Here is a 25253-nt window from a genome sequence, read left to right on the forward strand (position 1 = left end):
GGTAGACAGTTCAGTCAAGCTCTTGTGGAGTGCAAATGATGCTAATATTCCTGCATGTTTGTACATTTGGGAGCAACTAAAGATAACGAGAGATGCAAAAGCAAAAGAGGTCCATCTGACTTTTTGCAGTTACGTTCGCTCATATGCCCTTTGTCTTGAGGGCGAAGATCTAAAATGCACTCTCAGTTTTCATCTCCCTACTCCCACAACCCTTGTAAATGCATCTGAGGAGGGGAATACCGCAAAAATCTTAAATGCTCTTAAAGAGACATGAAAAAACAAAGCTCGGGGCGTTCTGGTGGACATTGGAGAAAAAAGATGTGCAGAAAACAAACCACGCTAAGAGAAAACAAAGTTATAAAAGACCATTTTACATTAAAGTCTAGTGAACAAATCCTATCTCCAAATCCTCCATTTGTGACAATGAAAACAATCCTAAGAGTAGTTGTGATTCATAAGAGGTAGGTATTGCACAGACACTACCAATATTTCATCATTTATTACACAGCAAAAAAATAAAAAAAAGACTCACATGCAGGAAAAATAACGACAGGCAGGAGACAAGCCAGGAGAGCTGCGCTCATTCCAACTAGCATTTAGCATTTTATCTCTGCCTCGTTACAGCTCTATACGTAAAACAGGGAGTTGAAGTGTTTCTTCATTGCAGGGTCCTTCACGTTGACTTGGCCATATGGACACTGTGAGAGAAAATGACTACATCAAAAGATGCATGTGGAGCAGCTCTTTAATCACACTGAGAATGGATGGAAATATGACTTATAAAACAAATGAAAAACATAATGCAAAGGGTCAGAATGAGAGACATCAGGACAGAACAGGGTGATGCAGGACGAGACTGGACTGGAGGGAAGATCGGTGTGGCGACGCAAAGCAGGCCGGGATTGAATCGGCCAGAGTCAGACTCAGTGGAGCAAAGCAGGATGTCATTTTTACAAGTCTCCTTTAGAATGAGTAATTCTGCACATAATGTGATGAAACAATTGAGACTAAAACCAGAGATCAATTCATTTCACCACTTTGGAAAGTCTCGTCTTGTGAGTACAGACATGGATTAAAGGAACTGGGGGAAAAAAGCAGAATTGTGACTTTAATCCAGATGTGCACATGGGAGCAAACAGGTTCGATAACAGAGATGAGCAGCGCAGGTGGAAAATGTCTTTCTGGAAAAACATTTTGAATTTAAGTGATTTTGTTTTTTCACGTTGTCAAGGCTTTGGAAGAGGATTAAGTCTGAAACGTTTGCCCATTCTTCATAGCAAAATAGCTCGAGCTCAGTCAGATTGGTTAGACAGACTTTTTAAAAGTCTTGCTCTAGGTGTGGACTTTGACTGGACCATTTTAACAAATGCTTAAAATGCTTGGAACGAAACCATTTCATCATAGCTTTAATGGTTTCTTGTGGTTGTTCTGCTGCCTCTGCTTCAGTCTCAGGACTTTTCAAGCACCAAAATTCCCAAACAAAACAGACTGAAGCCTTGGGTTATTAACTCACAGTAAGACTGATTTTCTTTGGCATTAGACAATTCAACCGTCTTTTATCGCTCTGGTTTTTCCGGATTGGCATGTTTTATGTCAGGAAATAAAAAAAACTGTTGCCTGAACCATTTTAATGATTTAATTTTGCTCTAAATTGATTCATCAGTTAATTTCTCAAACATTTCTATTTTTGTATGTGATTCGTAATTCTTTTACAATTATGGATGAACATATTTTGTGCTTTCAATGTGATTTTCTTTTCTCTCTCGCTTTACATGTATGAAGGTGGCATATGAATAAACTTGCGTTCAGACTTGTTTTGTTTTAGTGGCTCTGTAAAAGCAACTTTTACCTGTCCCGATCGTTCACCTTTCCAAAAAAAAAAAAAGGCTTTTATTGGCTCCAGACATGTAGTTAAAATTTGAACATTTAGAAAACTCTCAACCTAAACATAAAGGTACTTTATTTGTTTAGATGCGCCTGTAAATGCATCAATAGAACACACCACTATACTTTGACTATCAATTCATTACCAAATTACATGCTTTCTTTCATCCATAATGTTACCAGTCAAACAAAACGTACAGCAGACCAAAAAGAGTAGAAACACAATGGGGGTAAAAAACAACAACAGCAAAACAGCTGAGGCTGGATAAAGGAGACAAAATGTGCAGAAGATTACCAGCGATCCAAAGGACGACACAACCTGGTGACAGCAACAACAAAAAAAGAGAAGAAGACAAAAGAGCTCACGTGTCTGCAGGCGCTGCCGCAGCATTTCCCTCTCTGAAGGTGGGCATACTCTGTGAACACCTTATACCCACTGGAAGGGTCCACATACATCTGCTTCTTTGCCTGAACATAATGAAGATATTATAATTTAATTAGCATGACAAACAAGCATGCATGCCAGTGTTTGACCCCTGCATACATAACTGTATACAGTACATTTAATTACGCAAAGGTATGCTCTGTAAGTAAGCAGCCTGAACGCACTGATCCTGGATATGGGTGTACACACACCAACAGATTGGCTCAGGTGAAGGGAAAAAGGGAAAAGCTGACCTCTGTGCATAAAAACAGATGTAAAACAGGTTAATTCTCATGATGTTGCTGATTAATTTGTGCTATCCTTTCGTGCGACTCCAAAGGCGAACGATTAATCAACCGTGCTACCTCTTCAACACACACTTTCTAGACAGTTTGTTTAGACTAATCGTTCCACAAAAACACCTCTTGACGGCGAAACACATTGAACTTCTCTTGCCATGTTTAGGGAAGTCAGAAAATGTCATCTCTCAGTCTGTTTCAAACTGAGAGCGCACTAGTTGGTGAGCTTTGACAGCTCACAAAAGCAAAAAAAGCCTGGGGCCTTTCAGTGACACGGCCTGTCATTTCACATGGCGGTGCAGGGCCGCATAGTGAAGCTGGCATTGCCGGGCCCCCCCACGGTATTGTGCTTTTCCCACCCAGGCCCTACCGCTCTCCTCAGGTCGCGGACAACTTGCCTCAACTTCATCCTCACTCCGAAGCGCAATATTTACAACAGATAAGCCTAAAGGCACGTAGACGACACCTTTGCACCGCTGTCATCGAGGCGGAGCGCCTCGCCCCTGTATGAGAGAGGAGCAAGTCAGAGCTGGTGAATATGAGATGTCTGACAAAAACGATTACCGCTACCGGGTGGGTTAAAAACGTAATACTGCAGATAATAAATCAAATCAGTCACATTGGTTTTGGGTTTAGTGGAAAAATGCTAACTGTTAAAGTAAAGTTTTAGAAACACAGACCTTGTGGATACATGGTTTTCAATAGTTTTTTTACAACTAGAATCTGAAAAGTGCGACCTGTATATATATTTAGTTCTAAAATCCTTCCATTGGAAAATAGACTTTAAAATACGTCTATTTTAGCTTATGAATCACATCCCCATAACAAGAACTTGGCAAAATGTTAAACATGACAAAAATGAAAATGTGCGTAAATCATAGTTGAACAAAATGTGGCAGTTTTCAGCAATAGTATCCTAATTTTTTATTTTTTTGATTCCTTGCAGCTTCAGTTAAACATTGAGTTTCCACATGATGGACAATAATAAGGGCTTCACCTGACATTCTCTACCAGGTCCAACTGTTTTACAAAACGTGAAACTGATGAGACAGACTGTTTACCAGAATTATTTTGTGATGCCTCTTATTTCTTTTATTTGGTCAGGATCAGGTTCTTCTAAAGGTCACATGACAGTCTGGTCATTTTATCCATTCATCGTCTAAACCTACTTGTCCTTGCAAGGTCGTGGGGGGAGTTCTGGTGCCTATTTCTAGCGGTCATTGGGTGAGAGTCAGTGTACATCCTGGACAGGTCATCGGTCCACCACAGGGTGAAACAGAGACACACCGAACAAATACACAAACCTGAGAGCATCTTAAGAGAGACTGATTAATATAACAGTTATGTTTTTGGACTGCAGGAGGAAATCTAAAGGGAGAATGTGCTAATTTCATGCTTAAAGACCCCAACCCAGGATTCAAACCAAGAGCTTCTTGCTGCAAGGCAACTGTGCAACCGGCTGCACCATCAACCATCATAATCGATTTTTTATCAATTATTCGGACGATTTGACAACACTGATCAATTTATCGGATAAAAAAATTTGGCACGATCTGCAGATTTTTCATTTAACCACTTACGCCTTTTTAATATACTATTAGAAGTACATTAAAAGACGCACACAAATAATTTAAATCTCTTTTTAAATAAGATTTTTTGCCTAAAATTAAGTAACGTAGCATTCCTTTAGTGCATGTTTGATCATTTGCAGAAAAGATGCATCTGCACATCAGCATGTGAAAAGCTCGGCCCTTTCCAATGATTAAAAGTGTAAAGCTAATCTGATTACATGTTGCTTCATATGATATCTTTTTTTTAAAGAGTCTGAACCAGGTGAAGTTACAACTAAGCCACTTGAGGAGTTTTGGCTGGAACCTACTTATGGACCAGTGCCTCTCTATTCTGGTCCTCAGGGAACACTGCCCTACATGTTTTAGGTGTTTTCCCATCTAACAGGTTCCTGCAGCACTTCATGGCTGCAGAGAAGGTCATGCAATCATTTGAATCAGGTAATCAGGAACAGAGACACCTAAAACATGCAGAATTTCTTTATATATCTTAAATGCAAAAAGTACATGTATTTTTTGGTAAAATTTTGCCTTAATTACTGCTGTATTCTTTCAGCAAATGTCATTTTATTGAATCTGTCTACTCCAGTTAACGATTAGCCTATGACATAAATTTAACATGAGGTTAAAGAGTCTGACTTTTGAGCTCATTGCACTTCCTTTTATATGGATCACCTGTGGTGGAACTACAGAAAACTGCAGGTAGCCTGTCAGGATGCTTTCAGAATCTGCAGGTCAAATGTTGGTCATGAGCAACACCCCAACTTTTATGCCTTGCTGGGGAAACACAAGGATACATTTATGTGCTATCTGAAGGTGTCAAAAAGCTTGCTACACCTCAAGCTTTATCTCAAATATTTTTATTTTATTTTAAAATGGCACGGACTACCTTTTGTCTGGAAATAAATTAGATTTGGATAGATGGATGGAATGCTTGAGAAGTACCATTTATGGTGTGATTATGTCTCGTGTTAACTGGAGTTGTTCTGATGCCTGACAGTTTGTGGTACCTCACACGCCTCCCTGTGGAGTCTGTGGATGGTCACCTCCTGCTCTGTGAGCCTCTGTGCAGCTGCAGCGCTGCTGTCTTCACTGGTCTGCAGGTCGCAGCTGCTTCTCTCTCGCTCCGAGCTCCTCTCCTCTGAAGGCTTCGTCCCTGACATCTTTACGAGTCGCTTATGAAGCTGGACACGGAGCTGAATCGACCTGCTGATGAATGCTCTGCTGGGGAGCTTTCTGTGAAACATGCTCGCGTAAAAAGCCGGTTTCTGTCATTTAGAAACGCTGGAAACCGACAGAACCCCGCGGACACTGTTTACATTAAACAAAGATTGTCTATGGAGAATGTTAACTTTCTCCCTGCTCCTCCTAGTTTCCCCTGTACAGCCTTGTGTTTCACTTCCTGATCTGCCTCTTTTTACATTTGTCACATGTGGTAATTTTAACTGCCAGACTGCACAGCGCCCCTGCTGTTTCAAAGCTGCTATGGTCTCTAGTTGTTTTAGTTTTGAATGAAAGAGAAGAAGAAGCCTACAGGTGGCTCTCAGTAAATCAGATTATCAGCGAAAATCTAATTTATTTCATTCATTTATGACATTCATGAATTACCTTGATGCTTTACACACAGTGGTATATCAAGTACCACAGTTATTTTAATGATTATAGCTTTCAGAGTACTACAATATTAAAATGTTACTAATTATCTGTAAAAAAAAAAAAAAAAAAATTCTGTCTTCAGTGCAGAAATGTTATGTTAGCCACCAAAATCTGAATCCCTTTGTCACAAAAGAGCATTGCTGAAAAGGTTGGTTGTTAAAAGACTGTTATATCTGAGCACAGGGGCGCTAAGAGAATTCCAAGGGCCCTTAACCAACAGGGGGGCCCCCACAATTTTTTTTTGTCATAGATGTAGGAAAAACCTGGGGCCCTATAAATTATAAAATTAGGGATATTCCATTTTCAAAATAGTTTTTAGCAGTAAAAATTTAATGATATCCCCCCTAGATTAAAAAGCACACATCCATATTTGCACTGAAGCCCTCTGGATCTGCATGAAATGGTTCGTCCAGCAACAGTCAGTACATCACAGGAATGGCTGCAGCTGTTAGTATGCTGCTTAGGAAAATTATACAATCAGGTTTTCAAAAATACAAAGAGAGAGAAAAAAAGGAGATTGTCAACCATTTAGCATAGTTAGCTTAGCTTCAGTACTACTGTTTTCCTCCTTTACTTTTGATATTTATGGATTACAACTGCAGAGTTGACACCAATCTAGCAGTTTGTGACATCCTGAAAAAAAATATAAGCCACAAAATGACATTATTGAAGAAACCGGCTGTTTGCTGAGTGTTCAAAAATATTAAATAAAGCTGAATGTGAAGAAAAATAGGTCTCTATTTGTAACCAGCTCATATATGTGAGTTAAATTTTCTGAAATGGTTCACTGAAAATAAAAAACTTTTGATAGTATAATTCCTTGAGATACACCTTGTAGTAAAATCCACCTTACATAAATATATTATGACACAGAAAAAATGAATAGCATAAAATCAATTTTTTACATTTTCAGATAATTTTGTTTTAGAAATGCAATATTTCACCTTTTTGAAAGACACAGCTAACACGGTTTTGTTATGTTTGAGGTATTTTTTAAGAGTTATTCCATCTTTGTGATATGAGCTCATTTCCTCTTATATGCTTGGAAGCACTACAACAATCTCTTAAAAAGGGTCTCATGTATTTTCTGGGTTATGCTGTGAACGGTATAGTTTGTAACAAAGAAGCAGCTTCTGCAAAAACCGCTGACAGAGTTTTCAGTGCACCTTTAACATTATGCTTTGAACATCTTGTCAATCCCACCACTCTGTCGGAGCAGAGAGGTTAACCTCGACTCCACAAAAAAGCTTCAGTGGCTTCGCTTTCCCGCAGCACACAGCGAAGACGCATCTTCTCTCCGTAAAATATTAAAGCAATACAGCTACTTGGACTTGGCTCTGCAAGGTTGATGAGTGGACGCTAATGAGTCCTCCCAAGGTTACCCACCGCTGTAAGCCACTGCTGATTATGTGTGTGCTCAGAACTATGGATAATGAAACTTGACAAGTGTCTTTTGACTGACATTGTGCGGTCAATTCACCCTCAGACAAATTACACGTCGCTGGTAAAGAGGAATTTGCATGCACATCATTCAGCGGGGTGATCATTACAAAAAAAAAAAAATAATTATTGGTTAGGCAGATACATCTTAATAACTCCTTTGTGGAGGTTCTGCAGCCAATATCAACATAATGACATTCAAAAACAACTAAAAAATGACATGCATGTTACACATTTGCAATGGAATTAACACTGGAATCAATGCATTACTGTGGCATGCATTTTCTATAGTGCGCTTTGCTGTGTATTTTATTTTAATGTGCATTTCAGTTCAGTTAGAAGTAAAGTGTGTGCATCTCATGTTTATCTATAAACATTGTCTGGAACTCCAGTGATCAGAGAAAAGATAATTAAAAAGTGCCATTAATATCCAAAAGTATACTGATGGTAATAAACTACTGTAATAAATATAACTGTCTTTTTATTTGTTACATTTGTTACTTAGTGCGTAGTATGAACATGTTATTCCTTTTGTCCCTATGTCAACAAAACATCTCCACCACTATAATTTCATATGAATGTCTGAAGCAGCATGCCCCAGTCTGCTGCCACTTAATTACCTTCCCGTCTGCCTGAAGACATCTGGCTGTGATCCAGAAAACCTCTCTGTTCAACAGTAAGGAGAAAACCATTGGAAAAAAATATGCAATTTTTGCTTTTGGAAAAATAAAATGGAGGAAAAATATGCGGTACATCATGCAATATTTGGTAATACTTTAAAATCAAGATTTGAGAAATCTAACTTTTGTAGCTGCAACAAATTACTTCCTCATGACACTTTCCAATACAAGCATGTTGAATTCATGTTCACTAATACGGAATCAAATTCAGTCAAAATTTAGTTTACATCCATTTTATTCCAGTACAATCCTAACAAGTTGCCAAGTTCAGATCTGAAGTCAAATTGATCATGCGCTTGGTGAAAAAAACAAAAAAACAACAACAAAAAAAATCTGTTTAGGGAATCCCATCTGAGCATATGAAGTCATCAACTGTGCAACAATCTCTCATCGAGAGCAAGCATGTGGTAACAATGGAGAGGAATTGAACAATTTTAACAGGGCAAAGCCTACAGGGGAGTTAGGCTAGAACTTTAGAGAATACAGCATCAACATCTTCCTTTTGAAAAAAGAAAAAATGACCAGTCAATGGCAGAAACTGATCCTTAAAAACACATCTTAATGCAGAAGCACTGGGCCAATAACACTTTGTATGAAAAAACAAAAGAGAGTACCAAGTGGTTAAGGCACTAACAGCTTGGTTTTAAAAATGATTAAAAATTACATCTAGATGATATCTACTCTCTGCAGGTAGAGAAACAAGGAAACAAAGAAAGTCAATGGCAGCAATTGCTCCATAAATGGATGCAGTCAAATACAAAGTCTACATGGTGGCAATAGCTACATAAACGGCTTGAGACTGGACTTTTAAAGTTCTGTTCTCAGCCAATCCCCACTCAATCTGACAGAACTGGAACAATTTTATGAGGAAAAATGGGGTGAAACTGCAGCATCCAGATATGCAGCCTCAATGAGATCTGTTCACACAGACTCAGTGCTGTGATTGCAGCCAAAGGCGCATCTACTAAATACTGACTAGAAGAGGGCAAACCTTTATGCAGTCACTTGTTTAATGTTAAATATTTGTATTAAATTGTCACTATTTTTGAAGAAATCAGTTTTCACATTGATATTAATTTTTTTAAATTAACTTTTGTCAAAAAGTCAAATTTTGCTGACGTGGACTGATTTGTTAAAGCAATAAAAGGTTAGAATACCCATGAGTGTGAATATTTTTGAGAACATTTTTAGTCACTATTAGAGCATTGACCTAAGTGTTTTTCTTTGGCAGAAACAGAGAGGGTACAAAGTCATCTGTAATAATTGCTCCATAATTCGCTTCATTTAGGAAAAGAAACACATCTAAACACGCCAGGAGTTCTTTCTATGGGAATAAACTAAAACAAAGAGTACATAAAGTTAATGGCACCAATAACTATGTGAACAACTTTGTCCTTAAGGAGACCGACTAAGCAAAAAACCAGAGGAAATACTTTCAGTGGAAATAAAACCAAAGCAAGAACACAAGATAAAAATAGAAAACGGATTATTTTAAGGACTCAAAATGAGCATTAAGTTATGATTCACAGTGTCTGAACTATATTTTTATTCTGACTGTAAGGTTAACGGCAATACATTTACATGGATGCTGTGGTTCGAGCTGTGAGCACTGCACTAGGAAACAAGAGACTTTGTTATGTTTGGAGAATTGTAATAAAGAGTCCTTAAGCAAACTTTTAGAAGTAATTTAAAGTGCTAATGCATGTAAACCATTATTGGTAATTTAAAAACAGATGAAACTGAGTTATTCACAGCTGCCTCTGCGTTTGTTTCATGCGTCAACTGCTGCTGTCTAACATGGTTAGTGTTTAAGGGCCATGCTCTCTTGACACACTGTAATTATGCAGGAGAAAGTCAGGCAACCGTGCCAGCCTTCGCCACCCTTCCTCTGTGCACCGCAGTTGAATCAACTTCCCACTGAGCAGCATAGCTGCTGAAGCCACAAAGCTTTGCCAAAGGACACATCAGTGGTGGCGCTGAAAGAGGGGCAAAAGCTGCTCTTTGATTTATTTTTTTACCTCTCAGATTCATCTGATCAATTTCCATGCCTCAGTCTGCATTTGCATTAAGCAATACAAAGATGTCAGTTTCTGTTGCTTCAAACGCTAAGTACACTTTTAAGGTAACAGTTTTCCTGTGTCAGTCCGTGGTGACAACTTTATTTGTAAGTCAGCTTCAAACACCACATGCCAACATGGGATTGGAGCAAGAAAGCTATTAAAACCACAAAGAAAACTGAAGTGCAGCACTCACTAATGCATGAAGAACGATGATAGAATGTGATGCCTAAAGTGTAACTAACCCACAAATCAACTTTCTTTTGCAGATGAAATATCTAAATAGACTCCTCTGGTTCTACCTTTTTGTTTCTGTTAAAATTTTGACATTTCTGTGTAAATTTGTTTAAATACTCTGCAGCGCTTCCCTCCTTAGGATGACCATTGGCTGCTGCAGTTAAACGTTCTTATTGGTTAATGGTACAGCTTTGTTAGCATCTCTCAGCTCTGGTTTACCATCTCACTGAGAAACGACCCTGGTGACGAGTCAGGAGTTGAAATTGCGAACATGCCGAGTATTGATCCATGTCAATGGATTTGCTTTCACGTGGTTAGTTAGACTTTTATGTTCAAAAAAGTGAACGTGAAAGATTTTTTGAAGTTTTACATTCAAAAATCAAGTCATTGTTGTTTTTGTGACACGTTCCTGTCTGGGGTTTAATGAAATTGGTTTGCATTTTAAAATGACTTTTATTAAGTTGAAGCAACTAAATATATCTTTCTCCCATTTGATCTCATGGTCCTTTAGAAGAAGAGTACAGATATTTTATGCGCCACTGAAATAGGAAACAAAGTGCAGGTCCTGTTTCATAATAATGCTTTTTCAGACAGAAGTTGAAAAAACTTTTAGAACAGCGACTTCTAGCATTCAGAATTTGGGGGCCCATTGTGATATCACAACTGGATTGGCCTTGAATTTTTTTTAATCGATTCTCGTTGCCATAATTGATAAAAGAAAATTTATTGACCATACTTGTTATGTTTGTGTTTGTGTATGTTTGTACATTTCAGCACCAGCCAAACTTTGGGTGGAAGCTGGGAAGTTTGAGACTCTGTCCATATTTATTACAATATTGCCTTGCACCAAGATTCTTTGTGGAGCTTGCATTTTCTCTGAGTGCATCTGTGTTTTTTCCCCTTTCTTTCTGCTTACTTGGGCTTCTTCCCATCATCCCAAAACTTGCATGTCAGGTTAACGGGCCACTCTGAACTGTCTGAAAGTGTGAGTGTGTGTGTTGGTGGTTGCTTGTCCAGTGTGTTTCTGTGTTGGCCTCTGACCCACTGACTGAAGGAAATGAGTGTTTGTAACATATGGCCACTAATAATCTTGGCACACCAAAACATAAACCATGATCTTTTTTTTTTTAAATCATCTAATATTCTGCAACATATCTACCAACTCATTAGTCATAAATTCTTGTTTTCAAACATCTATTAATGATTTCATATGTGCATAACCTGCTGAGTCCCTGGAAGTTTGGAGTCAGGGGAAGATGGTCAAAGAAGGCAAACAAGTTACGTAAATAAATGTCTTATAGATTTGTGCATAAAAAGTGAAACATTAAAACAATTAGAGTGGTGGATGTGTCTTTTGTGGGTTTCAGAAAATGTAAAACTTAACCTCCTGGTGATGTCTGCTTGCAAAATGTGAAATAATATAGAAAATGCATAGATAATATAAAAAATAAGATTGCATACTATTTATTCCATTGATCAAAGAGAATGCCTACAATTATAAGCTAAATTCTCCATGAATAAGCATTATTTTTATTCTTTGCCACATAGATCCATTTGCCATAAACAATACTCAAAAGTTGCTCCGGGTTTGCCAGTTGCAGAGCTAATCTCCCATTTCACCACCTCCCAGTGGTGACCTGACAACATGTGACCGTGAAACGACGCTGCTGAACTCAACACTCATTGGACAGGGCAACATTTTTCCAACCTTTCAGGTTTTAGTAAGTCTGAGGGCATTGTTTCCTAACTGACAGGAGCGGCACCCAGAGTGATCTTCTGTTGCCCATCTGCTTCAGGTTCAACATGTTGTGCATTCAGAGGCAGCTAGAGGGGGTATTCTACATAGCTTGACTTTAACAAGTGATTAACAGCTGCTCACTGAATAGTTCCTCTTTTTCAGACCATTCTCCTTAGGTGGCTTTCCTGTTAAAGGTGGAGTTTGATTTTGCTACATGCTCAGTATGAAGGACAGCAGCAGGACTGTCCACTGTCGCTACGTGCGTAGAAGAGACAATACTGCGAGTCAGTGACCTGATGCATTCTGCTGGGTTCCCTTAGATTGAAGAAATTTGAAATCAATTTGAATAATGAACTGATTTTACTACATTTTTTGACTATCTGGATCAATATGAATGTATGTATTATTGGATTGAATTGATTTTTTTCGTAAAGTGCCTTGAGATAACACATGCTATGATTTGGCATTGGCTAAATAAACTGAATTGAATTAGCTGTGCATGAAAGTTTCAGTAGATTAGAGGTTTGATCTCTATGGAGCCTGTCTGTCACATTCAGTCTGAATTTCAAACAAGAGATCTGGACTCTTCATATCTTGGTGCTTAAAGTCACTGAATCACTTATATTGACTTACAATTTGGGTTGACAAGGAACCAAACTGGCTTGTTTATATTGGAAAAATTTTCCCAGTGAATATATGGCACTGTTGCCTTGCAGCAAGAAATTCCTGTTTTTTTTTCTGCATGGAGATGCAGACTCCATGCAGTTATGTCAACTGGTCTCTCTAAATTGCACATAGGTTTAGTGCGGGAGTGCATGTGATGGGCCGGTTCACCATCTAACGACTGCTGAAGGTAGACACCAGAATGATGGATGGTCCCATGCATGTAAACTCCATGCATGTGACCAAGGATTCAAACCCAGAATTTTGTAATTATATGCATCAATTATATGCATGTGAGTTACATGCATATAATTGATGAGGCTATGGATGTATAATGATTTTAAAAAATATTTAACTGCTTGAACTTATTCAATTCTGAAAGTAGTGACACAATCACAATGATATTCTAAGAATTGAATAATATTTTTATGTCATAATCCTGTAGAGTATATCATTATTATTATTATTGTTGTTAAGATTGTTTTATATATATCTTTTAAGACTTTTGGAACTTTTTTGTGAACCTCTCTCTCTCTCTGTGATGCTGCTGTTATACCTGAATTTCCCCTGTATGGGACAGTAAAGGTTATTTCTATGCAATAATTTAATAATATATAAACTGAATTATATAAATAAATTTGTGTAAAATATAACAGATTAAAAAGCTAAAAAAAGGACAAATACTGCAAAGAACAATTTTGCTCTACACAGCAGCACCTGCATCGCTCCTGTAGGAACCAGCGCTGAGGGCTACAGTATTGTTGAGCTAATATTACAGTGTCATAGGGAAGCCCCTTTTTATAAGAGGCATGAATCACATGGCTCAGGTCTGCTGCTGCATCATCATCCTCATCATCCTCCCTGATACTCATCCACAGTGGAAGCAGGACGCTCGCGGGCAGCAAGGTGCTCATCTGACGTGCCGACGTCACCGGGTCTTTGACAGCACTTCCTGGAGTGGTGTTTGTTGTGGGAAGCGGCCCCGGTGCTGCTGAGCCGAACTGGGGAATTAGGCCACATACAAGGCAGGAACAGACGCGACACGCCGTTGCTTCGCTCAAACATGCGGACGCCTTTGACCGCCACCAGATAATAAGGACAGAGGAGAGAAGAGCAAAAGGGGGGGACGCTGGAGAGTCTGAAGGACGAGGTGGAAGAGGGAAAAACATATCCTCAGAGCTGCACAGCAGAGCCGCCGACAGCACGGAGCTGTCGCGATGTTGTAACTAAACCATGGACAGCAGGATAAAGTAAGACCCCGGAGTTTCTTTTTCTCATTTCCTCTCCGTGTTCTCCCCTCTTGCCACCATTCAAACTGTCAAGCTAACGGCTAATGTGGCGGCGGTTGGAGGCACGTCGCGTTGACTCGGGGCTGCGGGAGAAATGCGGAGGAATGTTCGGCGCAATCCCGAGCCCGTCTCCAGCCGCGGACTTAACGGTCGAGCCAGCTGGCCCAGACAGCATGTGGGTTCAGTCTGTGGCCGTCTGCTAGCTGCCCACCGGTTAGCGGCTGTTGACAGCCAGAGCAGCGGGCGGACTCGGATAGCAAACACGGGCAAAGTCCAGAGAGCCGTGAAATGAGACAACTTCTCGTTTTAATGGTTCAAAAAGAACGTCGAAAAGTCCACTTGTTTGGCTAATTTAATTTAAAAATTACATGTTTTAAATTAAATTAAAAAAAATTAATTTCACACAGTCATATATTTTACGTAGCCTATTTATGTTAAAAAATAAAATGTTCCTCTATATTTTCATTTTCATCCCAAGAATGTCTTCGCTTTGAATGTATTCATAAAACTATCCATGAATAAACTGCTTAAAAATAAATATTGAAAATGACATTGATGTAATTTGGAAGTTTGCAAATAAAAATGATAATATTTAAGCACAAAGTTGTTATCTTAAAGTCCTATTTCTGAGACTCTTTAGAGTCTTACAGGGCCATGTAATAAACTATGGCGGCCGGATTTGTCCCCCCAGCCTTGAGTTTGACACATATGCTATTTACTCTTCATAATATGCACTTAACAGTAAGACATGGCTTCTTTTGCATGAATTACTGCTTCAGTGCAGCGCTGCATGGAAATGATCAGCCTGTTGTGCTGCTGGGGCAGACATTTGCAGCTCCAGAGTCACATTGGGCTCTTAAAACCCAAATAAGACATATTTTTAGTTTTAAAAGCAATAAGGATGGGTGGCTTAACACATTCTTCATTCAAACTGTGTTTTTATATTGTTTTGTCCTTTTCTTTTTACTTATTTATTAAAAAGGACTTTACTTTATTCATTGGATATTTTTTCCTTTGACAAAAATAGGTGATTAATTTTGGTTTGAATGAAAACAGAAATAAATATATAATTTTAGTTTTTGTGGCATTAGTGGCCTTTATTTGTTAGTAGCTGAACAGGAAGAAGGGGAGCGAGAGAACAGGAAGACATGCCATAAACGGCCTGGAGGCGGGAATCGAACCGGTACTCCTGCTCGACCTCTGAGCTATTTTCACCCAATAGAATAAGGTGTTAAATATTTTCTTAACATCCAAAGTAACATCTAATTTATATTTTAAAGCTATAGGTAAATTAAAAGATTGCTGGCCCATGACTCTCTCAAAGCGGGGCGATACCATTGTCATCAAACCAGGTGTTGGTACGTAGCCCAGCTACCAACACCTGGCCTGCGTTTGCTGGATCTCGAAACAGTGACTCCAGCCGTAGTCTTGTTTATGCAAATTTCCCACCAGTTTTTCCCTTCCACTAAACTTTCTATAATACTGTTGGATATACCAATATATGAAAGCAATGGCCTTTTAATTCATGTCTGCTAGACAACTGTGAAGTCACTTTTTGAATTGAAATAATTGAAAATTAACTTCTAATTTATTGAGCTGTGCTTGTAGGACTGAACTGCTGCCAGTATTGATATTCTGGTAAAGTAGGACAAATCAAGCCTTTTTCCCCCCCTCTAAATAGAAGTACACAGGCAGCCTAATGCATTCCAGCATCACCACAGTTGTGTTTTTTTAATAATGAATGCAAAGTTAAAATGAATTTATGTTGTTTTCCTTCTAATGAACTGTAATTCTTTGCAGGGAGAACCCAGAAAGAACATTTGATCTGGTAGTACAAGTGGCGTGCCCATCGTCTGAAAATGAGGGTAGGTGATGTCAATATTTCCATTCATAATATTTGGATTGTGTGTCGTCTCCTTGGTGTGTGCATGTGCTGAAAGTTTATGAAGCTTTTCATCCATAGAGCAAGAGCTCAAATATGTACACTTTTAATTATTTGAAAGTTTAATTACCACAAGCCTTCCATTAATATTATAACCTTTGAATAAAAACAACACAGTTTTGGTTCTCACATAAAAATATCTATTCTAATCATTTATCATTTTAAAGATGCTATTATGGGATGTTAAAAATTTTTTACAGTTTGATTGTCATTCATGTAAACAAAATTTTGAGCAATTACTTGAGCTAATATAGCAGATATTAGCTCAAAATTAGCATTGATTCTGTCAGTGCTAAGTATGTTAGCACAACCACAATGGCCATGGTTTATAGTTATTGTGTTTTTTCTTTTTGTTGTGTAAATAGGCTGCTAAGGAGCACACAAAATTTGTGTGCAATTTCTGAAAAGCAAATGTTTGCTGTAAATTTATTATGTTTTTGACAAAACACATCTCCTGTCTGATGCTGTTTCTTCCAGGCTTGAATAATTATTTTCACTTTTCCTTAAGATTTGAAAGTGAATTGATTGTTTACCAACAGTAATGCCATAAGCATCTTCATGTGTATCCACAAGGGTTTTTTTTTCTTCTCTGTTTCCAAAATATATTATTATCCCCCAGCCTTTAATTATGATAATTGTTCAGCTTTCCAGTCAGAGTGCCATGTAATTTCAGTGAGCATTTGCTGAATGCACTTGCACATTATCTTAAAGCAAGACACCAAGTGTCACCGAAGTTCAGTGCATGACTGAGTGGGTCTTGCACAATGAGAGTAGTCATTATATCTCTACTGTTGTTATGCTTGTGTTCACCCCGCCAGGATCTAGAGGACAAGAAAAGGTCAGGATTGAGTTCAAACGAAAACCTCAAATGTCAATAAGTTAGCTTTAACATCTTGCTCTGAGACTGATCAAGTAGATTTATAGTTTATTTATTTAACAAATGTCTTGAGTTGAAGTTGAAGTTTTATTTTTGTAACTGTTACACCACAAAAATGCTTTAGAAATCACATTATTGGGTCGGAAAGCTGCTTTACTGTTCTGCTGTTTGCATTAATAAAATATTCCATCGCTGGTGCCCAGAGCTTTTCTGGGAAACGACCGTGGCTTATAAGGAACAACGCTGTGTTCTACCTTTTCATGGATATGGAAATTAAAATATATATTTCACATCAATATCCACAATCCCTCATCAGTTGAATATTATGTAAAAACATTTTTGTTGCACATTACACCCACTGTCTTCTTTTGCCCGCTCAGTGGACTGGATTTAAAGAGGTGTTATTGGATGGCTCACTTGGGCAGCTGCTGGCCTGACTAGGGAAGGCTGAAAGTTGTCCTTGGATGTATTTCTCATATTGGATTTTAAACCAAAGTCATAAACCGCCGGATTGCGCAGTAATAACTGACTTCCTTCTTGTATGATCCGGGGTCAGGCTCATATCCGGACTCCCTGTTCCCCAGAGCAGACGCTGCAGAGAGCAAGGCTTGCACTCTTCAGGGAAAATATATTCTGCTCAGTTATTTGCCCAAAGTGTCTGTTCTGCTCAGAGTTCTGATTGGATCTAAAACTTATCATTTGAGGAAGCTGTTGGTGAGCCAACTCTCAGGAGGGGCTCATGGTTGCGGTGGACAGCGTTTGACAAGAAGCAGTTTCATTTACTCCAATGAGGAATGAATCACTTCTCCAAAAAATTGGATCAGTTTCAGTTTCTTTGACTTAACCTCAACTAGTTTTTATGAAGTGGAATACTTCTTGGGTGTTTAAACGATTCCCAAATTTATTTTAACATTTTAATGACCAAAATGTAAAATATAAATGTGTTATTTTTCTGCAGCCTTACTTGCATTTTTTTGTCTCAATGCTACTGTGAGCTTGTATTGAGAATGAAGTGGGTTAATGTTATGAGTCATAATCAACAGACCCTGGACACGCCGTGAAACCTCCACAAAGTCACACACACCACACACTTGCACCGTCTTCTCCTACAGTCAAACATGATCTTTTTCTTTTTTTATTTGCCAAAAAGTGCCACTTCATATTCACACATTATCTTCCCACTGCCTTAGAGAAGCAAACAAACAGTAGGGTGACCACGACGGGCTATAATTAAATTGTCATAGCAACGTGATGTAGAAGATTGGAGCATTTGGCATTTGGAGAAGTGGTGGAAGCTTGCTTGTGATTTTTCACATCTCTTCCCCACAGTTCAGGGAACTTGAGCTTTATTTTCGATAGATTTTGGGCTGTGTTTTCAGTGCTGTGCGTTTCCCTGTCAGTAATCTAGTTTACTTTGTAGAAAGTGACTGAAGAGGTGGAGGAGAAGTGCTTGCTGTGTGCGTTATCTTGCTGATGCCGCACCAGGGTTTTGCCACGCTCACCACATCCGGGTCCTGCAAGTTTGAAACTAGATCCTTGTGCAGTACCTTGATTCAATGCCTCTACTATGTAAATGTTAGTGCCAGACAATTGTGTAGCTCATAGTTAACTTGCAAAGTTCATAAAAGCTGTGCAAAAGTCAGGTGAAAATAGCTAACCCCATATGAAGGGTCACTACGTCTGTAACTAAATTTTTTCTGCTATGTGGGTTTCGCACCTTTTCTAGCCACAATGCTGAAGACACCCACATATCTGCAGACAGGCCTGCAACGAGCCTGCATTTCAATAAGCTGTTCCATCTTGGCCTTGTTAAACAGACTACTCTCTAAATAGATTGTGCTCTATATAGTTACCATTTCACTTGGCAATGTCTTCATTTTCATGTGAAATGGTGCAAATAAAGTTTTCACTGCTGTGGGCTGGATATATGAAAATTACAGACAAGCCTCTGCATCCTCTTCTTAAGACTGTCTTTAGTCAGAAGCCTCTTCAGAACTACTATAATAATGACTGCTACAGGAAATTCTTCCTGCTCAAAGCCATCAGTATTTACAACTCTCTGATGAACATTTTTTGAGTTAAAAAAAACTATAATTTCTCTCTGGGATTAATAAAGCACTTTAAACTGTAAATGAATCCTCCCACCTGAGCTCTGGGTCTCTGCAGCTCCTCTGGAGTTAGCATGTGCCTCATTACAGCTGTAGTTATGTGGAAATTAAGTCACACACAGGTGAACTCCTCTATTTATCTGACTTTTATGACTTCTGAGTATTCTTTTGGAGTTTTTGAAGACATTTCCCAGTAAAGGCGACTGAATAAGTTTTAGTGAAATAGAAAATTAGGAACCTTCTATCACTTTTTTCCACAATTTTATATGACTTTCTTTCTCTCAAACAATCCCTTTAAATTACATTGAAGTTTATGCTTGCAGTGAGGTGTACAAATATGATAAAGGGCACATTATGCCACTTCAACGACCAGTCCTTTTTTTTTTTTCAAGTGACTTCAGTTTGCATAATATTTGTTGCTGATGCATGTCCTAACATCTGGCTAAATACTATCAGCTTGTAAGAAGAAAATTGTTAATTTGTTATTAGGGAGCCAAAAGCACCTCATAATTTGACTCTGCCTGTGGTCTGAAATGTTGCGTTGGATCAACTCCCAGTCATTATTCCCCATTGGTAGCTTTTTCCTTTTTTTTCTTTGGCAGGCAAAGTGCAGCATCAGCAATGTAGGTAATCCACCAATTTCAAGTTTAGATTGTAAAATTTGCAGTGAATGATAAAATACAATTTCAAACTCTTCATCGATTGAATTGGGGCTGAGTCAATTAATCAGACTAATCGTGATTAATCTATTAGTGAAATAATTGTCAGCTAATTAGTGATCAGTTAATTATTATCTGGAGTATGTAGACTAAAAACGGCTTTTTCTTCTGGAGTGGACAGCTCAGAGCAGTAATTAAATGTGCAAAAATGTTTTCATTTATCTGTTAAGATGAAAAGAATAAATATGTTCTACTCAGAAATCTTCATAATTTTAGCTTCACTTGATTCAAATTCTGTAAAAAAAAACATAGTAAGCACCTTTTACTATCTTATTATTAATCAGTTAATTCAAGAAATAGTCAACATATTATATATAAGCTATAATAATGCTAAGTCAAGCGAAATTCTTATTTTGCTGCATTTTAGGCAATAAAATGTTTCCTTTTTTTCTTTTAAAAAGTGGTATTATCAAAAATCAGCAGAATTTTTTTTCTCCCTGTAAAACATCAGAATAATCAATGGAATAATCGATTACTAAAATAATCGTTATTTGTAGCCCTACTTGGAATTCTCCATATGTTATTTTCTAAAAAGTACTAGTGCGTTTTTTTAATACAGTGCATCAGCATTCTGAAACGGTGTTGGTGGAAGGAAACGAGTGAGAATTTAAAGCTTGCCACTGCAGTGGTGGCGATGTTCCTACCTGGACTCGGCCCCACACTTCTAGCCACAGATCTGTGGCTAGATGACAGACACTGTCCCTTTTCCCCCCATGCAGGTCCATAGAGACCTGGCCTCCCTGTTCAGCACCCCGCTCAGTTCTGCTCAGCTCTGTTGGCACGCTGCTCTGTGGATGCTCAGGCTGTGAGCAGAGTGTTGCCTGAGAGCGTGACTGGCATGCTAGCTACTAGCAGCCCTGGCTACATTAAGCCATATTGATGTGCTTCCAAGATGCTGCCAAAGCTAGCAGATGACGCTAATGCTGCCAAAGCAGTAGGTGGGGACAGATGCTACCTGTCCTCGCCTGCTCCCTACAGCCAGATTGTTCCCACTAACAAACCAATAAACTTAATAGACCAACATATCAGTTTTACAGCAACATTTATGCTGCAATTAGGGAAGCGATTTATTATTAACATAAAACTCAGTGATGGCAGGCAGGTTAGCACTGGGGTCTCCCTGGATGGACAGAGGTTTAGGTTTCTCTTCTTGCCCCCCCTTTTTTTTTTTTTTTTTTTGTTCTTTTAGCTTTTGGTACCATAAACTTTGCCCTTACTAGCTAAGCTAATTTGCTTTCCTAGAAGAGTTCATGTCAGATATCCTAAACTCTCTACATGTGAGCATCTTTATTTACATGAGAAGTATTGCTTCCTATTTTACTTCATGAAGCAGAAGGGTAACATTTAAAATGTAGGAACATGAGAACAGTAAATCACACTGGCCGTTTTATGAGGTACAAATGACTTAGTACTGGGTTGGACCCCGTTTTGCCTTCAGAGCTGACCTGATACTGAGTGACATTGATTCAACAAGATGTCTGAAACCTTTCTTAAAGGTTTTAACCCATGCTAACATGATAGCATATTACAGTTCCTGCAAAGCTGTCCCCTACAAATCCCTGATGAGAAGTCATTTTTCTTCCACAGCATAAAGGACCTCAATTATTATTGAAGTATTGGACTACTCATTGTCTTCTTCAAAGAAACTAGTTTGAGATAATATGAGCTTAGTGACATGCGGCTTCATTCTGCTAGGAGAAGCCAACAGAAGAAAGGTACACTGTGGCATTAGGCAGGTACACTCAGAGCTGTTGGTAATAGGATGCCAGGAAGATATCTCCCTCACATTAAATCACTGATACCAGCTGTTGATACAAGGTAGAATGAATCCATACTTACATGTTTGCTCATGGACATTTCTGAAATTGAGTCTCCTTGCATCAGGTAAAGGTTTTCCAATCTTTTATTACCTCATTTCAGTGAGCGTCTTTGGAGAGTTTATTGTTCTTAGCTGAGAGAAGCAGCACCAGGTGTGGTTTTCTGATGGTACAGTCCATCTGGTTGTAGATGGTTGTAACAAATCCCCAGGTATGCAGAATCCCAGCAGCTCTGCAGTTTCTGAAATTCTAACAATCGGAGCACATTAAAAGTCTCTTGAATCCTTTTTGTTCTCCAATCTGATGATCAGTTTCAAGTCATTTTCAGCATAATTAGATGGCTAAATTCATTGTTGCCATGTGATTGTCTTAGTTGTAATTTGTATTAAGAAGAAGTTGAACAGGTGTATTAAATAAAGTGGGCAGTGACAAAATATTTCTTTTTGAAGTTGGAGCTGTATAATTATAAAAAGACCACTTTTGTCTGTATATTTTACTATCAAACTGCTGTGTCTCAGGTTCAGCTTCCTCAAGCAGCACTGTCATGTCGTTTTACTCTTTCGTTCACCCTTCTTATTTAGCAAAGTTTTTTTCCCTTATTAAGTAAAACTTCTATGTAGTACGTGTTTTAAAAAGTGTTTTAAAACATGATGACATTTTGCGAAATGTCACAATTCTGTGACCCAACCATTGTTGGATCTAAAGTCTGATTTTCCTGCCAGTTTCGTGTTGAGTTCATGGTGGGCTCACACCAAGTCTGGAGGCCCTTTGGAGAACTTGTCGATGCCATGGCAGCAAGAAGGGTGTTGATTGGTCATTAGACTCCTGAGACAGCCCCCGCTCCTCACACGTTGTTCATCTCTAAACTCCTCTGCCTCTCTCTTCTGTCTCAGCCAGACAGAATTTGTGAGTCTTCAGTGTTAAACACAAGGCCTGATATCATCTACTGTTATTTTTAATCAGTTTCCTTTGAACAGAATTGAGGAAGTGTCTTCACTTTCCTGCTTTGGCGTGGTAATGAGTAGACTTTCAGAAAACCCCCTAACGAGAGCAGGGCTGCAGTCAGTCAATGAAGTAGTCTAAAGTTTTAGTTTGAGAAATTTTTTAGTCTTCTGTTGAAGTCAGATATTTTTGCCTAAAGGCTTTTGAGTTGTGGATCTTGCTTTTGTGAATTTCTTGAAACGGCATAAACATGATGTACTGTGCAAACGTAATAATTTTTTAAGATTCTACCTTTGCCAAAGAACTCTTAATGAGTAAGAAATGACTTCCTGTTTACTGAGGTGTAAAATGTGTTAATACGTCAGCCTGTTGCTTTTAGCAACTATTTAAATTGGGAAATACAAGAGAACATGCTATTTTAGTGAAAGAAACGTCTGTTATTCTTTATAACTCAGAAAATTGCTGCAGCAGGGGTGGAAAAGTCCTTCCTGCAACTTTTACTTTTGTCACTTCTTCAATTCATCACCAGGCCTCTGAAGAGCTGAAAGGGAAGAAATGCATGTAAAGTTTACAAGTTAGTTGATCTAGTTGAGTGGACTTAGCCTCCACTGGACGACAGGAAAACAACTTCTCATCTAAACTTTCTATATCTACACTTGTTTAGAATTAAACCTACTTGAGCAAGAGTCAAGGATAGACAAGGACCAGGAAGTCAAAGAATCTCCATAACAATCAGCACATGCTTTGCTAAGTCACTGTTTTGGAGTCAAAACAGGAAAAAGCTTGTATTGTTCTGCGTCACAAACAAATGTAAGCTTTGCTAAACGATACTGACACTTTACCTATAACCATGTGCTTTAGTCAGAAGTGACCAACTTTAAGCTTTCCAACATCTAACAGTCCAGCTGTATGCAGCCAAAAAGAAAAGATAAAAATGTGGAAAAACACCTCATGCTGACTATAAGTAGGGCAGAAGATCTGTGATGCTGTGGGTCTCTTTGTCTTCCAAAGACTCTGGGAACCTTATCATGATCCACATGATCAGCAGCTGTGTTTCCATTCGCCTTATAATTTTACAAATTGGAATTATGAAAATAGATTTGCGTAATGGAAACAAACAGATTCAGAAAAAAGTAATGTTTTTCACTAAAAAGGCGTTTGCGTTAGGATGAGGTGGTTTTTCGGCTGTATTGAAATGAGTGTATTCAGCAGTGGAGAGACTTTTTTTGCAACATACAAGTTATATGATCAACAACCGGCTGTTACTACTGGCAGAAGAGAGAAAGAAGGCAACAGGAGGATGATAGGGTGGCATGTTTTTTAATGACTTGTTGCGTGAACACGCTTATTCATGTGTGATTTTTTATTTTTATTTTTTCAATGAAACACTGTTAATTGCAGAACTAGCGCAAAGTTTTGCACACACTTGTATGGAAATGCAGTTATTGACTGGAACTATCTGCTTTTTGGAAGTATTCTGATGCCTTCTGGTGGAAAACTGATCTTGGTATATAAATTTGAAGGCTTTTTGAAATATTTTTATGATTTTATACTGAAGACTAACTTCAGTAAGAGCTCTTGATTGGAGTCCTCACTCCCTTATTCACTCCTGCTTGCCATAACATAGAAACATTACAATGAATTTCTCATATTTGCAGGTGTAATTTCTCTGAGAACAATCATTCATATATTGCTCTCATATTGGTATTAAAACTGACTGATTCAAACTAACCATCTGTTCTGAAACTACTGGTGTCTTTTTCATGTTGCATCAGCCACCTCTCTTCCTTCTTCTTCGTGATCACACTGTTGGTTAAAGAGTGACAAGTTGCAAACCTTCTGTCTCACCTTCTGATGACTTGTAATGACAGAGAAAGAGACTTTTGATGGCAAGAGTGTAGAGAGGAAGGAAATCATTCACTCTTGTGTGACTTCTCTAAACTTTGCAGACTTATAGTATTTACAATATAAACACGGTGCCAAGTGTTGGACAGAGAATGAAGATGGGAGGCTAAAAAAAGAGGCAAAAACTCTGCTGGTGGTAACATATCAACTCAGAACCAAGACGCAGAGGTTTGTTGGTAGAGCCTTCTCGCTCGCCGATGCAGCACTGAAACTCCAGGGGAACTGTATGTTTCGGCTGTGTGTGGATACAGGTAGATTCTGCGTTGTTTGTAGGGGTGTATGTGTGACTGCATCTTTAAGATTGAGACTCAGAAGCTGGGAGAACTGCAGGAGGCTCATCTGAATTCACTAATGCTGCCAGACTGAAGGGGGGAGAGGAAGGTTAGGGAGGGAGGGGGATCATGGAAAGACTTCTAGGCACTGACACCAGCAGGCTATTTTTAGACTTCCCCTTTTCATGGCGAAAAAGTGGGGAAAAGTAGGAACCCGATCAATAATTTAAAATGAAAAGATTTTGATGAATGCAGAAGAGTTTCATCACATTATCCCACTTGCAGTCTTGCAACAGTCTTCTTGGTGGCTTGTCTTTTTTTTTTGTTTTGTTTGTGCGTTTTCTCCATGTACTGTGCAATTTTATGGGCTGGCAGCTGGATTTATTTTCCTGTGATCACTGTTGAATTTTATTTCTAAAAATCTGTGGCAGTTTTATGTGCTTTTGTGATGGACGTTTTTATGAGGCCACAAAAATGTCCATCTGCACAACGCTTCAAGAACAAAAAAAAAGTTGTTGTTGTCCTTCATTCATATGAGTCCTGTCAAAATGTGACAGATGATTTAGTATATGCCGTATGCTTTGCACAGCAGATGGTGCAAATGTGTACTGTTGTACTCCAACAACTGTGTAAAACCTGATTTTCTGAGTCAAAGCACAATAATTGGCAGGTACTTATGTGTGTAATACCAGTGTGGCCTAGTTTAGCCCACAAACGAACAGGATTAGCTCAGCCT

At 38.6% G+C, this 25253-nt stretch overlaps 2 protein-coding genes across 5 annotated transcripts in view; one reads left to right on the forward strand and one right to left on the reverse strand.

Moving 5' to 3' along the window:
* Positions 1–484: 484 nt before the first annotated feature.
* cunh1orf53 (chromosome unknown C1orf53 homolog) lies at positions 485–5581 on the reverse strand. 2 transcript variants are annotated; one of them, XM_055054946.1, is made up of 3 exons: positions 5222–5581; positions 2251–2352; positions 485–698 (listed from the first exon to the last, which is right to left on the reverse strand). In XM_055054946.1, exons 1-3 carry the CDS (start codon positions 5420–5422, stop codon positions 627–629), a joined length of 375 nt encoding a protein of 124 aa, XP_054910921.1. In that variant the 5' UTR covers positions 5423–5581; the 3' UTR covers positions 485–626. The 2 variants fall into 2 exon arrangements, with proteins under 2 accessions (XP_054910921.1, XP_054910911.1); XM_055054936.1 differs by having other exon boundaries at positions 5186–5581.
* Positions 5582–13543: 7962 nt separating this feature from the next.
* Positions 13544–25253, forward strand: part of dennd1b (DENN/MADD domain containing 1B) — a 131356-nt gene continuing 119646 nt past the window's right edge. For all 3 annotated transcript variants that reach the window (XM_055020310.1, XM_055020314.1, XM_055020322.1), the window contains exons 1-2: positions 13544–13896; positions 15736–15800. In XM_055020310.1, coding sequence (XP_054876285.1) covers positions 13880–13896; positions 15736–15800 — 82 coding nt within the window. In that variant the 5' untranslated portion in view covers positions 13544–13879. The remainder of the gene's footprint in view (positions 13897–15735; positions 15801–25253) is intronic.

This window comes from Poeciliopsis prolifica, unplaced genomic scaffold, assembly GCF_027474105.1.
Source record: "Poeciliopsis prolifica strain line A6 unplaced genomic scaffold, Auburn_PproV2 SCAFFOLD002, whole genome shotgun sequence".
Lineage (NCBI taxonomy): Eukaryota > Metazoa > Chordata > Actinopteri > Cyprinodontiformes > Poeciliidae > Poeciliopsis > Poeciliopsis prolifica.

Bases quoted from the DNA above. Each gene is read 5' to 3' on its own strand.
- cunh1orf53 (XM_055054936.1), bottom strand. From the start codon at position 5,422: ATGTTTCACAGAAAGCTCCCCAGCAGAGCATTCATCAGCAGGTCGATT. The intron at 2,353-5,185 runs GTACCACAAACT...CATTATGTTCAG, and splicing joins TCCACAGGGAGGCGTGTGAG to GCAAAGAAGCAGATGTATGT. The intron at 699-2,250 runs GTGAGCTCTTTT...TTTCTCTCACAG, and splicing joins GCGGCAGCGCCTGCAGACAC to TGTCCATATGGCCAAGTCAA.